The 15,712-nt window shown below is 37.8% G+C and overlaps 2 protein-coding genes across 10 annotated transcripts in view; both read right to left on the bottom strand.

Moving 5' to 3' along the window:
- LOC141450413 (uncharacterized) overlaps positions 1 to 15,712 on the bottom strand; it is a 645,025-nt gene that overhangs the window by 522,385 nt on the left and 106,928 nt on the right. The window lies entirely within an intron of this gene.
- LOC141450178 (uncharacterized) lies at positions 9,998 to 11,071 on the bottom strand. Its single transcript, XM_074120333.1, has one exon. The coding sequence runs from the start codon at positions 11,069 to 11,071 to the stop codon at positions 9,998 to 10,000; it is 1,074 nt and encodes a 357-aa protein (XP_073976434.1).

The following is a 15,712-nucleotide window of genomic DNA, read 5'->3' as shown; positions in this document are numbered from 1 at the left end:
CTTCCGGTAAACATTCAAAATAGGAAATATGCACGATCTTAACGCTTCCTTTTACGGATAGTAAGTGAAAGTAGAAAAGAAAGAAGTAGTTCTAACACTTTGTTCAGAAGTGTTAATGACAAGCGAGGAGAAAAAATAAAATGCTCCCAACTAATTAGAGAGTTAATTAAATCATCTAGACGGCTGGTGTTAAATTTTATGTTGATAAAGTAAGTTGAGGATTTAGTGGTGGAGTGAGGAGTCTTAGAAGCTCAAAGCTTAACTATTAAACCCCCTACCGCGAGCTTTAAAAAGGGGTTCTGCCTGTTCATTATTAAATACAAGACAGACACCGCTTGTTACTGCAAATCTCTCCCGAGAACACAGTTCCTCGTTGGGAGCCCATTCGTCGTTAATCCACTTTACGATGTGCTGCACTAATAATGACCCAGAATCTGTGATGGTAATTTCCACGTAAATTTACGATAAATATTATTATTTTATTGTTTATTATAAGTTGTTAGTAAGTTACACCTTAATGCAAGAAGCTTTAAAAGTTGGTTGAGAGTGGTGCAGGAAGCGAAGTTTAACTGTGAATCCGGTTAAGAGTTCACTGGTGGCTATTTGCGCAGGAAGCTAGAAGCGCGTGGAATTCCCTGATTATTATGAAATAAAATACTTAGCGATCTCTTGATGAAGATCAGTTGGTGGTCAGTTGCACTTGAAGGAATAAGTATTACATGTTATCAGGCGCGGTGTAGTGTATGGCTTGTATAGGCATTAGGGAGCCAAAATAATCATGCCTACTTGAGCGATAAAGTGGTGGAATCACTTCAAAGCTCAGTGGTGGGAGAAAACCTTACTTTGCGTGTAAATAAAGAGTGAGTCAAAAGATTGCGTGAGGTGCATTTAAAGAATTTAAAAAAAAAAAATTGCTAGAAAAACAGGTGGACCAAATCCCGGATTCGAAATCAGGATGACTCATTATAGGAATTTGGGTGGGAATGCAATAATAAATTTCATATTTTGAAAGAAAAACTATGCCAAGAATACCTTAATTTTTGGATCTCGGAGGGAGTTATCATTGGCTGAACTGTGACATTAGAACGATTTGTAAAAATTACGTTAGAAAAGCTATATGGATTAACATAATGCCGCAGAGGATCAGAGCAGCACAATGGGAATATAGATTTTCTCTGTTGGTAAAGCAGCTGTAATGGTATTAGCTAAACGTCAACGTAATGCTGAAACCTAATTCAGGATTAGCTATAAATAAATAAAAAAATACATGTAACTTCTGTGAATAAGCACTTACAGAGATTGTGTAAAAGTACTTACAGAGACAGTAGAAGTACTTACAAAGATTGTGGAAGTACCTACTTACAGAGATTGTATGAAAATCACAAAATAATAATTGTTTCTGTCCGATTATTATATTTCCAGCTATAATAAATTTAATTTTAATTATGAGAGTAAAGGAGTCCAAGATATTGTCACCAGTTTAAAAGAGACGCTATTTTACCCAGGCAAATGTCAACAATACCGACGACAGCTTCCTTTGTAGTTAATTAATGTAAAGAAAATGTCAAGACCAACAGAACTCCCTTAATTCTCAAATCAAGGCTATTAATTATGAATAATAAAATTCATCAACTACATAATAATAATAATTAAATTGTCTGTTATTTTGGCCAATTGATATTTAATTTCTTACTATAGAAACTTAATAAGACTTTCTCAATTTCATTTAGACAGCTTCTCACTCAGACGGTCTTTTGACCATGAGTCAAGTCTGTCAGTTTTTTTCTAATTTGCAAAATTATTGTATATAGTTATTGAAATAAAGACCTTTATTATTATTATTATTATTATTATTAATAATTAAAATGGTTAATTTACAAGAATGATCCCATCTTTAAACAAAACAAAACAAAAATGGAAGTAGATTAATTTTGGTAAATTCTTTTGAAGTATCAACCTATTTATCTCTCTTGTTGGGCATACAATTTTTTGGAAATATGGCGGAAATATATTGTGCAATATTAAAGAAATGGTTTTAGGCATGGTCAGAATGTGTGTCTGTATTTTTAACAGAACATTAAAAAGTAAAACCAAAATTAATGAATTTCGTATCACGGTTTGGTACCATCGTCACTTCAAACGCTTCAAATGAAGATTTTAGCTAAAAACAAATCAACTAAATGTGCAACATTAACGTTATCACTTTAATTTGGAACATTTTTCCCAGGATAATTGATCTCAACTAGGATATATTTTTGGAGTAACTCCCAAGGTGAATGCGCCTTGTTAAGATTTTCTGTACAGAGATCCTTCTTGATCAGTTACTAATCCGCCAGCAATATAATACCAATTAATGTTTCTTAATATTATTTATAATTATAGGTTTAAGGAAAATCGATTAAAAAGAAATATTTATATAATCTGTAGTATGATTAAATACATTTAGTAGAATGTAAGTTTTGTTTTCTCTTTTAAAACTATAAGAGAAGGCATTGGATTGCGTGTATTTTAGATCTCCCCTACGTACGAGAAATGTATAAGTATATATCAGAGTAATTGAAAAATGGGAAATTTTGGAAAGATCAAATTTTGTATTTGATATTGATCCTACAATCGAACCAGGTAAGAAGCTTCTGAACAAAAATTAGCCAACCACTAGGGCCTCCTCACTGAATAAATTATAATTATTATTATTTCTTTCAACGGATTTTAAGGGTTTTTTAAAGAAACTTAGAATGTTCTTTGTACATATTTAGATATAAAACGAATTTGAATAAAATCTTTTGTACAACAGCAGCGCCACAGTACTAAATAATTTTTGTGTTTGTTAAAAGATTTTCTTATACAAAAAGGAAAACTTTTTTGCTGCATGATAACTCGTCATATTTCACACCACGAGTCATTTTATTTATCATTCGCTCATTAAACTTGAGGAAAAATTAGTTGAAAGAGGTTTCTGGAAAAGATAAGATGTAATTCTCACATTGAAACCATTAAATTCTGGTGTAGTTGGTGGCTCTGCCAAGTGGCCAGCCATGTATCTACACCAGCCGCATTACTCTTTTACCTGGCTACAATTTATAGTAACCGATTCTGCCCAGCTATCTAGGACAACTAAACCAACTAAAGAATTTAATGTTAAAAGAAATGTTTATCAGTAAGACTGTAATTATTGCAGTAAGAGAAAGGTCATGTGATTATTCACTCAGAGTTTAGTGAGAAGCAAAAGTAGGCCTTAAAATTACAAGCTAACAGTTACTCTACCAACTAGTTGTCTACAAATTGTTTTTACAAAATATTTACTTAGCAAATTTAGGTCAAAGATGAAAATAAGGACTACTCTAAGTAATTGACGGATTAACTCTTGAGAGGAATAAGCATTTATTAAAATCTCCTTATCTAGAATTAATTTAATTAAGAACCCCGTCACTTAATTAAAGTGATCCTTAATAATTCATTTTTTTAAATTAATTACAGGGCATTTAGCGCTGTAGTTTTTAGCCATTATCATTATCATTATGCTAGAAAAAACTTAGATTTATTTTTAAGTTATCAAATCCTTTATAGTGGATTAGGATGTGAGGTGATTGATGTGTGGAATTTAATATAACGGTATCTTACAGCTTTTGAAACATAAGGAACAAGGAAATCTCGGTGCAAGGTAGAGTTAGGACATAGTAGGGAGCATTTGCGATTCGACGGAGTGTTTTTGACTGGAAGGATTGGATTTTGTAGATATTGGAAGCTTCAATATTGGAGCCCCAAAGTTCCTTTCCGTATGTCATATATGGTACTAGAATTTAGTTCAATATTATTCTTGTTTACTCTAATAAATCCATTCAACAAAGTGGCACTTAATTTGGAGTTCCACTTAACAATTCTGAATTTTGATTTTCGAGTTACGCTGAGCTGGTCACAGACAGACAAACTCCAAACACATTCAGACCACATTTTTTATTTTTTTATCCTTCGTACACGTATCTTTATTGCATCCCTGACTGGTTTCGGACTTTCAGCCATCGTCAGAGGTAAATCAATCAATTTTGGTGCAGTTTTCTACTTTATTTACGTTATCTTCTCGCATTAAGCTTACTGACTGCGGTCATAACTACATTTTCAACATTAAAACCAATTTTTAAGAAACCAAATCATTGCAAGTTTCTCAGCAATCACTTGTCATAAAGGCAAACTGAATTGGGATTGTCCTCTAATTTGGAACTATCCACCTCAGCGAAAAGCGTCATCGCTAGGCCTAAAATTCTACTTAAGTTTAAAGGCAATAATTATCCTTGATAATAGCTGTTGCATAGAATGTTCAATTAAATCAAAATTTAAACGCACAGTCCAGTCACATACTTTTTGTTCCGGTCAAGAGACAATTTTTTTCTCGTTCTCTTTCACTGTCTAAATATGTGAACTCAGTATTAACGTTTCTTCTCTAATTAATGTTCCGTAATTAAAACTCTGTTAAACTGTTAAATGAGTTTTTAAAGCTTTTAAATACTGAACCATTCCAACAGCAGTACAATAGCTTGTATATTTCCTGGGTAACGTTGTTGTTAACAGGCAGCCAGCTAGTAGCTAGAATTTGCAGAGATGTTGCAGTATTCAGAGCCAATTTAAAGTTGTACCTTATTTGGCTACAACATAAACTACCACCAAATTGGAGAAAATATAGTCATCTTACAAGTAGGTTGTAAAATATTTATTTTTTTAATGAATTTGATTTTTTTTTTTTTAATAAGTATACTTTACACTTCAAGCGTTTATTGTGTTTAATATAAATCAACTTTTATTTAATTGTGTAATTGATGAATTAAACAGTCTTTGTCTTGTGTTTATTGTTATTTGATGGATTCTCACAAAAGTTTCTCGATTCAAAAATGAATGTACAGGATGTCTAAATATATGAGGATTATTAGCCTAAAAAAATCCTACCATCATCCCATGTTCTTCAAGTCAGCCCTGAGTCATGGTCCCCTCAATTAGACCCTGCCATTCTCTTTGATGCCAAAGCTCTCCAGTTTGCAACGCCATCAAGTTATAGCAGCTTGGGTCTTCCCCTCTCTTTGTTCCGTTTAACAGTAACCTCTGGCTACTTCTCATCATCTTTGGCTTATAACCAGCCCAGTTTAATAAATTTGATTGATTCTACATTCTTAAATAGCTCATACAATATTTATCCGGAGTCTCCATTCCTCTCCAGCACTTACTGAGCCATAAATTTACTGGAGGATCTTTCTTTCGAAAATTTAGAGATCTCTCGTACTTGCCTTTGAAATCGCACAGAGGATTCGAAGCCATAGAGTATACAGGATGCATTAAATCTTTTACAGTCTACATTTAGAGTGGATATAAGATTACTTCTCAGAAGTTGCCTGATTTCATGGAAACATCTGTTCTCGAATGGATTAATTTTGGACGGTGTGGCTGACCTTTGTCAATCGCTCGCTGTCGGCCTGTTCTGTCCTAAAACTGCATACTTTTTATTCTATGACGGTTGATGGTGAGGCCCATTCTTTGGCCAACGGGGTTCCAACACTTTAAATGGTGACACATAAGGCCCAAGGGTTGCACGGGACTGGTATAAATTGGAGCAGACTGGAGGTCTAAATGCTATACAGGTACGTATAATAGACTACATATATTACAGAGACAGTTTTTGAAAAATTATATTTCCTTTTTATTACAATTATTTTGAATAGTTTACAAATTATTATTGTGCGGTGGTTAAACAGACCAAAACTATGTTAAGCTGCCCTCTAACTTTATACATTATTCAACACCGTAGAGAAGCTGGATTTGGGCTGTCATTACTAAAGTAATGCCTTTGACCTAATTGGAACTAATTTGTTTAAACATATACATTAGTTTGTTTCCATAATTACTAGTAAGGGTTTGTACAAAGTAATGGCCTAGAATTTAGTGTTTTAGTTATTGTTCTAAGCGGTAGGGTATAGCCGTGGTTATCATATGCAACATAATGCTTGCATAATAGTGCTCAGTGCACATCTAATTCCACTAATCTGCCCAGTGCAACCATCTACTATACAATGTACTCCCAACTATATTATGTTTAGGAGATACTTCCCAAAGTACCTTTATTCGAATTTATAACAAACTTGCGCGCTTATTTCCAACATTTTGGGTCACATCTAGAGACTTATACTTAAGTGAACTAATCTTGCATTTTCCAATTTGTCAAAAATTACTCAGAATACAAAAACTACTTTTCCATCGGTAATCTATCGCAAGCTTACTTATTTATTCCTAAGTCCTATTTGAATGAAGAAGCATTGCGGAAGTGATTAATTTTGAAAGACGAGTATTCACAGCAAGAGCTCTTTTAAAAATCCATTAATCGGAAATGTGACTTTCCGGATTTTTGTTTTTGTTTTTCCCGATTTTCAACAATTTTCTTCTAAAATTTTCTTTAATTTCTTAAACTACTATTACCTACTACTAGGATCGAATTGATCGATAGAATAGTTTTCGTCAAAGTACTTTTTAATTTCAAATTAGACACGTACGAACTTTTTGTTGGTCGATTAGGTCGACATCGGAAATTCATTCACTGTTGTCGAAGGTTTTGTCAGGAGTCTGCTTAGTAATTTTCAACTGTGATGAAATGTGTGGCTTAATTTAACTATGATTATAGTTCTCTTGAATTTAGTCCTCATGATAAAGGACTGCTGGTTCACTGAATGCATCAAGAAGGTTCAAAACACTGTATTTGATTATTGGTGATTTTGATTTAACAGATGAGCACTGTTGCGACGTCAGAAGAAAGATAACGGTACATCTTACTTCAATCATTGATTGATACTGGTGAACTGCTTTGCGTAAGATGGAAGCTAAATTTAACAAATATTGACCACATAAAAAAAACTGATATCTTAACAACGTATGGGGCGATTTTAAGTTAATCAAACTGATTTTGTGCTTACTGAGGATGTTGACTAGGTCCACCTAAGGAAACAAAACAGCCATCAAAGCAGTGTATTAGCCCTGAAGGTGCTAAATCGATTTCAGTTGCTGAAAAGATCATGGCCAAAGTCCATTAGCTCAGAAAAAAGTTTTAAATAAGAGGAACATATTTTACAAGAGCATTTTTAGTGCTCTTGAAATGAAAAATATCATTTAGGTTAAAAAAAAAAAATTCCCCGAGAGAAGGTCGAGCGAAATATCTTTACCAAATTGTGTAATTTAGTCATCAGCGTAAAGATGTAAAAGATGGTAAATAAACTAAACTGCAGCGGACCCTTTTGGTTAGTCTTCGCAAACACTTCAGTCACTTAATGGGGCTCTGTGAAGTAAGTCAAGAGACTATTGTTGCAATTGTTATGATTGCCGTGAAAACGACTGAAGTACTGCGGGTTATAAGTTAAGTCGCTTAGACAACAAGTTACTGAGGCTATAAAATGTATTGTGGTGCTGGGTTTTCGATTTCCGGTCTCTAAGCCTTGAATTTTTTTTTTTTTTTTTTGGCGCATCAACAGCTGAGGTCATTAGCGCCCGGAGCTTTTTCCAGTGCACTGCCGGCCTCCGGACAGTGTTCTCTCGTTACAGACAACACTGTCCATCACCGGACAGTGAGCTGTAAGAAGCTCCTAGGAAGAGAAAATCTAAGGGTCAGCTGCTGGATTCGAACCCGGGACCTCCGCGTGGGAGTCCAGTATGCTAACCTCATAGCTAATCCCTTCCCCCTTGAATTTTTATTTAATGGTTTATATGTGAATTTAACATTAAAATACATTCGCTAGTAACGCGTCCACCGCGACACCTTATTTGGCTGTTGAACGTATTGCCTGCTTATAAAAAATAGGCGATTACATTACTTTTTTTTCGCCCGAAACTTAAATCTAAATTTTTCAGCAACTTTTCAATTTAATTTCCTACGAAGGATTTATTGTTAAAATAAGATTTAATACAAGTCAGTAAAAAGTGACAGCTGGCAATCAAGCATCAAATTGTTTGATAGTCTTGTGGTCAATGTGCTTTTATATAGTGCAGAAATTTGGTCCCCTCCATATACTGAAATAGTTGAAAGGGCGCAGGTCCGCTTCATTAAGCTTCTTTTGCCGCGTTCCACTCATGATTTTTATGTCCGCCTAGAATCTGGTAGGATTCATCTGAAATTTAATGTGTTCAAACGGCTGCTGGGCTGGTGAAGGAAATTACTTGCTATGGGTAATGACCGCCTCCCCAGAATGTGCTATGATAGGCTTTTGCAGCTAAGTGATAGCAAAAAGATGCCCTTTAATTGGGTTACTGAGTTTAGTACCTATTTATTCGAGATTGGGGCACGGGATGTCTGGTTGGCACAAGACTTGAAACTGCTTTGTGATAATTACTCTTCCCTAATCGAAGCGTGTAGAAATAATCTTTTATGTAAAGATATCTCTAAGGCAGAGACTTCTCATTACAATATGTATTTTAGAAATATAAGTACCCTAGGATTGGGAGAAGAGTATTTAACGTATAATATACATATAAATAAACTTAGAATATTTTGTCAGTTGCGGTTAATGGGAAAGAAGGTTAATAGGCTTTTTTATAATGGGACAGCTTATAAGTTTTCTCCAGAGTCGAGTTGCCCATTGTGTAATTCGGGCAGTTTGGATAGCTTAGAACATTTTGTTTTGGAATGTAAATTATTTGATAATTTCCGCAAGCTCCATATTTCCGAATATGTTAGTGGCGGCTTGGGTGTGAATTTAATATTTTGTAACTTGTTGGTACCAGAGTCAGTTTCAAAAATCAATAAAATTTTCTATTATATTTCTAAGGCCCTCAAATTAAGAAATGTTGTGTTAAATCTTCCCTAGAGGCATATCTCTATTTATTTATATTTTTAATACATGCTGAAAGTGTGACAGCTGGTTAATTTTATTTCATTACTTTTTGGTTTTTATTTTTTATTCTTAAGGGTAAATGTTTCTTTTTCTTTTGTTTTTGAATTTGGTTAAACTTGACATTTTGTTTTTTGAAGTATGATGTTATTTTATTATGTATATGTTTTATAATGTACTACTCAACTCTTGCTAAAAAATTATATTTTATGAGCAATAAAAAAAAAAAAAAAATAAGATTTAATAGTTAGTACTAAATTAAAATCTAAGGGCTAAGGATGTCTTTTCTAGCTCACAAAAGGTACATAATAACAGGGAACAGAACACACCCTACTGGAGAGTCCAACCCATATAAATCAACGGGTCATACTCTCTAACATAGAAGATTAGAGCAAAGAGGCTTTACTAAACTAGATAAAGTGTATTAGCGTTGCCAGGGCGGCCATGCTGCGTTACCTCAATAGAAATGTCCATTAATAAAGAAGGGAGCGAATTAGAGCTTCCTTTTCTGCGCGATAGCGCAACGTTCCTACTGATTGCAACAGTATGAGTTTACACTTAACGTATTAAACTGGACTTAACTTTTAGCTAATTAAATTCTAACTTATGGCGACCCAATTACACACATTCTAGTAATTTAATAGCTAAAGTACTCAGCTTATTCTTTAAAAATAACATGATTATCATCTGTTGGTCTCTGATTTCTGTTTCTGTCCGGAGGGAGGCAGTAAAAGCAATTTATTGTGCAAATTTTAAATCTTTGGCTTTCATTATCGTTGAAATTCATTAATTTTTGTTCGTTCGTTTTTCAATTTAAGGTCATCTTTGACCTTTGAGCGTTTTCTTTGTCCATTACCGGGCAGTCAGCTGCAATAATCTCCTGGGAATTCAATCTGGATTCGAACCCGAGATTTAGGCCTTGGAATCTAGTACAGTACACTAACCACGGAGCTAACTCCTTTCTTGAAAGTATTATTATTATTATTATTATTATTATTATTATTTTTTTTTTTTTTTTTTTCCAAATCCCTCGCGGCCCGCAGGCAAGGGAGGAACCTGTTTTCTTTATCTGGTATTACGGTTCTAACTGGAACCGGACAATTGTCCTATGATAAAGACAAAAGAAAAAGAAAAATATGTCCGTGCTAGTCTCTGGCGTCTTCCCTTAGCACTTCCCTTACAATGCGGCAGGTGTGGAGAACCACAGCCTGCTGCATCTCGTATATGATGGTCCTCCTGATTCCCATCATGCAGAGGCCCTCCCCCAGCGACCGCGGCACAAGTCCCGTGGCTGAAATAATCAACGGGACTATCTCCACCCCTGAGACTCCTCTCCATACAGCAGATATTTCTGCCGCCAGTGGCCTGTATTTAGCCAATTTCGTGGTATACGCGCGGGCTATGTTGGCGTCATCCGGGACAGATACATCAATCAGCCACACCCTGCCTGTTATTTTGCTATGCCAGATCACATCCGGCCGGGTGTTGGCGACGGCATGGTCCGTCAGTACCTCTCTGTCCCAGTACAAGAGACACCGCGCGTCTTCCAGCACGGGCAGGGGGTCATACTTGTAGTATGGGGGGGCATCTTGAATCAAACCGAGTTTCTGCGCCAACTCTCTGTGTAGGATCCTGGCCACACTGTTGTGCCTTTGGAGATAGTCTCTTTGTGCCAGCAAGGGGCCCGCCGCTAGCAGGTGGTGAACTGTCTCCGGCGCAGCCCGGCATAGTCTGCACCTGACGTCGGCGACACCGCTATCGTTCATGATGCGGTTCCTGTAGTACCTGGTGGGAACAACCTGGTCCTGTATCGCGATGAGGGCACCTTCCGTTTCCGGGAACAGCAGCCCACGCGTCAACCAGGCCACGGACGCCTCCTTGTCAATCAACTCTCCATCTAGTGCTGCCGGGTATTGTCCGTGTAACGCCTTTCTCCGCCAGGTCTCGCCCACGCTAGGTGGGGGCTCATTATCCACCTCCACCCTCGTAGGCTCAGCACTCAAATTCAGAGGGGTAAAACCCGTATCACTAGCAAGCATTGCATCTATCAGCCCTGATCCCCGCCGTGCCAAGAAATACTCCCGCATTCGGTTTACCTGGGCTTCGTGCTGCGCGATTATATCCACAACACCCCTGCCGCCTTCCGCACGTGGGAGGATAACCCTCTCCACCGCCGCCCTGGGGTGGTGCTTGTTTTGCGCTGTCAGAGAAGTACGCATCATACGCTGCAATGCACTAAGTTCTGTGCTGGTCCATCTAATTATCCCAAATGTGTATGACAACACCGGGACACAGAAAGCGTTGATCGTTATTATTATTATTATTATTATTATTATTATTATTATTATTATTATTATTTGGGGTGAAGTTTGGGCCGACGCTCTTAAAAAGGAAAAGTACCGGAAGCAGATAGCTTCGGTACAAAGAAGAGGAGCGTTCAGGATCGCCTCTTCCTATCGAACGGTCTCAGAGCCTGCGGCACTGGTGGTGGCTGGAGTGATCCCCATTGATTTGATGGCCCAGGAACGTAAGATGGCTTATGATTTAAGGGAAGTCCTTGGAACATCGGAGGCGAAAGTGGTGGCCAGGGATCACTCAATTCGGTCCTGGCATGAGAAGTGGCGGGCGGACACCCGAGGCAGATGGACTGCACGGCTCATTGGCAACCCTTCTGTGTGGGCCGGCAGAGAGCATGGCGAGGTCGACTACTACCTCACCCAGTTTCTTACGGGGCATGGGTGTTTCACCTCGCACCTGTACAGGATGCGTCTTCGGAGACTCTGACCTCGATGACGCCCATCACACATTCTTCCTGTGTGATAGATGGGTGTCGGAGAGAGAGAGCTTAGAGCAAGAGATCGGGAGAATCACACCCGAAAATATAGTTGAGATTATGCTCTCCCATAGAGATTGTCTTGACTGCTTGAGATTGACTTCCGTCTGCTCCTGTCGTAATAAAGTCTAATCAAGTCCGGTGGGAGCTCGCATGAGCTATTCTAAGGCATCACCCTGAAGTAATACGTAAGTGGTTCCAGGGTGGGTTTCTCTGCCTGTTGAGGAGGTGGGATTTTTAGTGAGTGAGGGTCCCACATTTCTCCACGACGATGCATAATGCATTTCTCCCCCTCCATTAAAGAAACAAAAAAAAATTATTATTATTATTCGATCGAATTCCCTGCACAGCAAATAATTTTAATTATTATTAGCCGATAAGGCAGCAGCCGCCCGAGAAGAGCGAGGGCGCACAATGGCTGCGTGGCAAGATGCGTGGACGGGGCAAGAAATGGACTGAGGATGTCAGAAGTTGGGTCGGTAGAGGTTTTGGTGAGGTAGATTACTACCTCACCCAGCTCCTCAGTGGCCATGGCTACTTCCGGGAGTTTCTTCGGAAGATAGGGAAGCGGTCGGAGGGAAATTGCCCCCACTGTGCAGGAATGAGAGACGACGCCCATCACACATTCTTTGAGTGCGAAAGATGAGGTCGTATCAGAAGGGATTTGGAAGAAATAGTGGGTCAATGGGTTCCCGAGCGCTTCCAAAGCATAATGCTCTCTGGCAGGGCGCAGTGGAATGCTGCGGTGATGTTTACAAGGGCAGTATTAACCCTTAAAAGAAGCGATATGGATGGAGAGGAGGATAACTCCTAGTGGGTAAGGAACAGGAGCATAGCCTGAAGTAGTGCTGCATAAGCGAATCCGGGCTATGCTCGGCAGTAGGGGGGTGTTTTAGCCGGTAGGCCGCGAGGGAGTCCGGCACATTGTGCGTAACCTGCATTTCACCCCTCTTTAAAAAAAAAAAAAAAAATTATTATTATTATTATTTCATTTCTTTTTTAGGACTCCTTATTAGGGAAATAACTTAGGGGGGTGGACTTTGCCACAACCCCTTATCTAAATTACATAATCTACCTCTCCGAGTTATAAACTAAATCCAAATAATAACGGGCTGCACGCGGCGATTGGCTGTATTGTTTTGCTTAATGGGCAGCACTCAGGAACTTTCGGACGATACAGACCGTATCTAGGAGGACTGTCTTCTGCGCCTCTACAACCAGATCAGTGGATAGGCCCAACTCATTGACTGTAGTCACCGTTGTTCTGGGCACGAGGCCACTCGTGGAAAATATTATAGGCGCAATCGTCGTTTTGTCCAGGTTGTACATTTCTCTTAGTTGGAAACTAAGGTCCTGGTACTTCCGGATCTTTTCGCCCCTGCTTTTCTGCATGTTATCATCATTGGATATGGCGATATCGACGATATGTGCCACTCTACCCTTCCTATCCATAACTAGTATGTCCGGCTTGTTGTTAGCAACACTCCTATCCGTTACTATCTGAGTGTCCCAATATACTTTTGTGTGCGCATTCTGCAGCACCGTCGGCGGGTTATATTTATAATATGGCAATTCTGTCTTCAGCAGCCCAAACTTTGAGCAAAGTGCTTTATGGATAATTTTAGCCACATTATTGTGCCTGAAAAGGTACTCCTTCGGCGCAAGTACTGAACATCCTGAAACTATGTGCTATATGCTTTCCGAAGTGGAGTTGCACATTCTGAATTTATCGTGCACTAGACTTTCCCCTAGAACCCATCTTCGGTACGCCTTCGTAGCTATCACCTGGTCCTGCATCGCCATTACGAACCCTTCCGTCTCAGGGAATAGATGGCCTTTTGTGAGCCATTGGCACGAGGCTAAGCTATCAGTTCCTTCTGCAGTAAGAAGGGCATAATAATAATATTATTATTATTTTTTTTTTTTTTGGCGCATCGACTGCCTTGGCCATTAGCGCCAATAATATTATTATTATTATTATTATTATTACTTATATTTTTATTATTGATCTAAGCGGAGGGACAAACACTGCGCTTTCCAAAGTCAAAACCTGGATCAAAGAAAAACAATAATACGATACAAGTCAAAACCTGTGATCTATTCTAAATCTCTCTCTGCCAGACTTAGGCTATCTAATCCAATCCTTTAGCCTGGCTAAATGCGAGGGCTTGCGATCAAATTCCCTGCACAGCAAATTATTTTAATTAATATTCTTTTTAGTAAATAAAATTAATAATTAATATTCATATTAAATAAGTTTTAGTATTTGAATTGTTCCACACAATATTATATATTGAAAAAGGTGTGAACTGTAGATTGTAGTGGGGTGTCATTATTCCGGAAGTACTGTATAAGTGAGGTGCCTGCGCTAGACATCCATGAATAATAAGTTCCCGCCATTCTATTGGAATAATGGCACTTTCTGTCAATGCTTCTCACTTCGTTAACAATCCACCTGTTATGAGTTAGGCCCCTAACCTCTAACACCAATTGCAGTTTATTAACCTTTGGGATAATCAATAGAAACTATTTAATATAGAAATAGATGTTAAGTCCCGAACAAATAATCTTCAAATCCATCAGCTAGCTTCGCAAATCATTTAGAACTAGAGTAGAGGCATTTCGTTCAGATTGTTAGAGCCATGGTCAAAGTATTATCATAGTTATTTACAAATGAAAACTGAGTTTATGTGATGGCAAGTGAGATAATGTCGTCTCTTTTACCACAGCTAACTCACGCCGACAGCTGAACTCCAAGAAAACCACAACCAAGAACAGGAGGGTTAATCGCATCAGGGGCAGAAAAAAAAAATAGCTTTTTGGGAAACCAAGTGCTAGAGAAAACTGTAGTTTACACAATTTTACTGTATTTTCTTGAAATTCATTTGAATTTGAAAAGTTTATTTACAATTTAAATTTTTTTATACAAATATTTATAAAAGGAGGTTTCAGGCTACAGTGCCTATATACTCTCCACAACTTATTAATATTTACATTGGTCGATATAAGTCGAACTTAATACTAAGGCAAAAAACTTTTAAAAAAACCTCATTACATACATACATAATTTCTTTTGAATAGTTGATAAAGTCTTCCATGTGGTTGGTACATTTGTTCTAATTTTTGCGACATGATCTCTTCTGGTCCCTACATGTCGAAGATCTTATGCCGTAACCTAGCGATTATAATATTGGCCAACAGAAAGGCCATTTCTGCCACTTCTTGTCACTGTCTATACCAGAGGCTGTAGGCCAATCAACCTTCAAAAGAAAAGAGTCAAAAAGGCGTCCCAGATCACAAACCAAAATCTTCTTTAAATACTTGCTACCTCTTCAAGGCGCCATCAAAGTCCAAAGTCACAGTCTTGAAGATGCTTGAGCATGGAGAAAGTAGCTACTTTGCGTTGAGAACCACTGGTTTTTACTTTGAAGACCTGTACATTCCAGTTACATCGCTTACCAGCTCGTGCCCTCTCTCGACGTCTCCCTCCACTTCTTCTCTGTTATCTATCCAAAATATGGTCACTGTTGTTACCATTAGTGAATCGTGTTCAAGTTACTTCAACCAACACATAATCACAATGAAAATGCTTCTTTTGATGTCTTAATAGGAAAGAAATATTTTCAATGGCTGTAATAAATCCCGTACAGAAAATATCCTAACTTTTAAGTCAAAAAGTGTGACTGAATAAAGAAAGAGTACTTTCTTTATTTTATATTGTGTCAAGAGTAAAAAACGAAGATGTTAAAAGGAACAGCTGTGGCTGACGTATTCTTTACAATCGATCTTAATCCCAATAAAATTGGCAGTAAACAGTGGGCAGTACACACTGAAAGCCGCCGATAATGCTTATCACCCACTGACATCTCTTGGATACTTCGCCCAATTTACAAGTTTTACAGTATACAATAGAAGCTAGATCGATTTGCTAACCTCTCTTCAACACTTCCTTCACAGTTCACAAGAGACATCCGGGCTTGCATTAGTATAATACCGATTGAGCTTTAATAGTCAAACAAAGTTGTTT

Source organism: Rhodnius prolixus, unplaced genomic scaffold (assembly GCF_049639745.1).
Source record: "Rhodnius prolixus isolate KJV_2025 unplaced genomic scaffold, Rpr scaffold_2, whole genome shotgun sequence".
In the NCBI taxonomy this organism is placed as follows: domain Eukaryota; kingdom Metazoa; phylum Arthropoda; class Insecta; order Hemiptera; family Reduviidae; genus Rhodnius; species Rhodnius prolixus.
Note: the sequence above shows the minus strand (reverse complement) of the source record. Positions and strands in the feature narration are given on the sequence as shown.

Coding starts and splice junctions, on each gene's coding strand:
- LOC141450178 (XM_074120333.1), bottom strand. CDS start 11,071: ATGCGTACTTCTCTGACAGCGCAAAACAAGCACCACCCCAGGGCGGCG.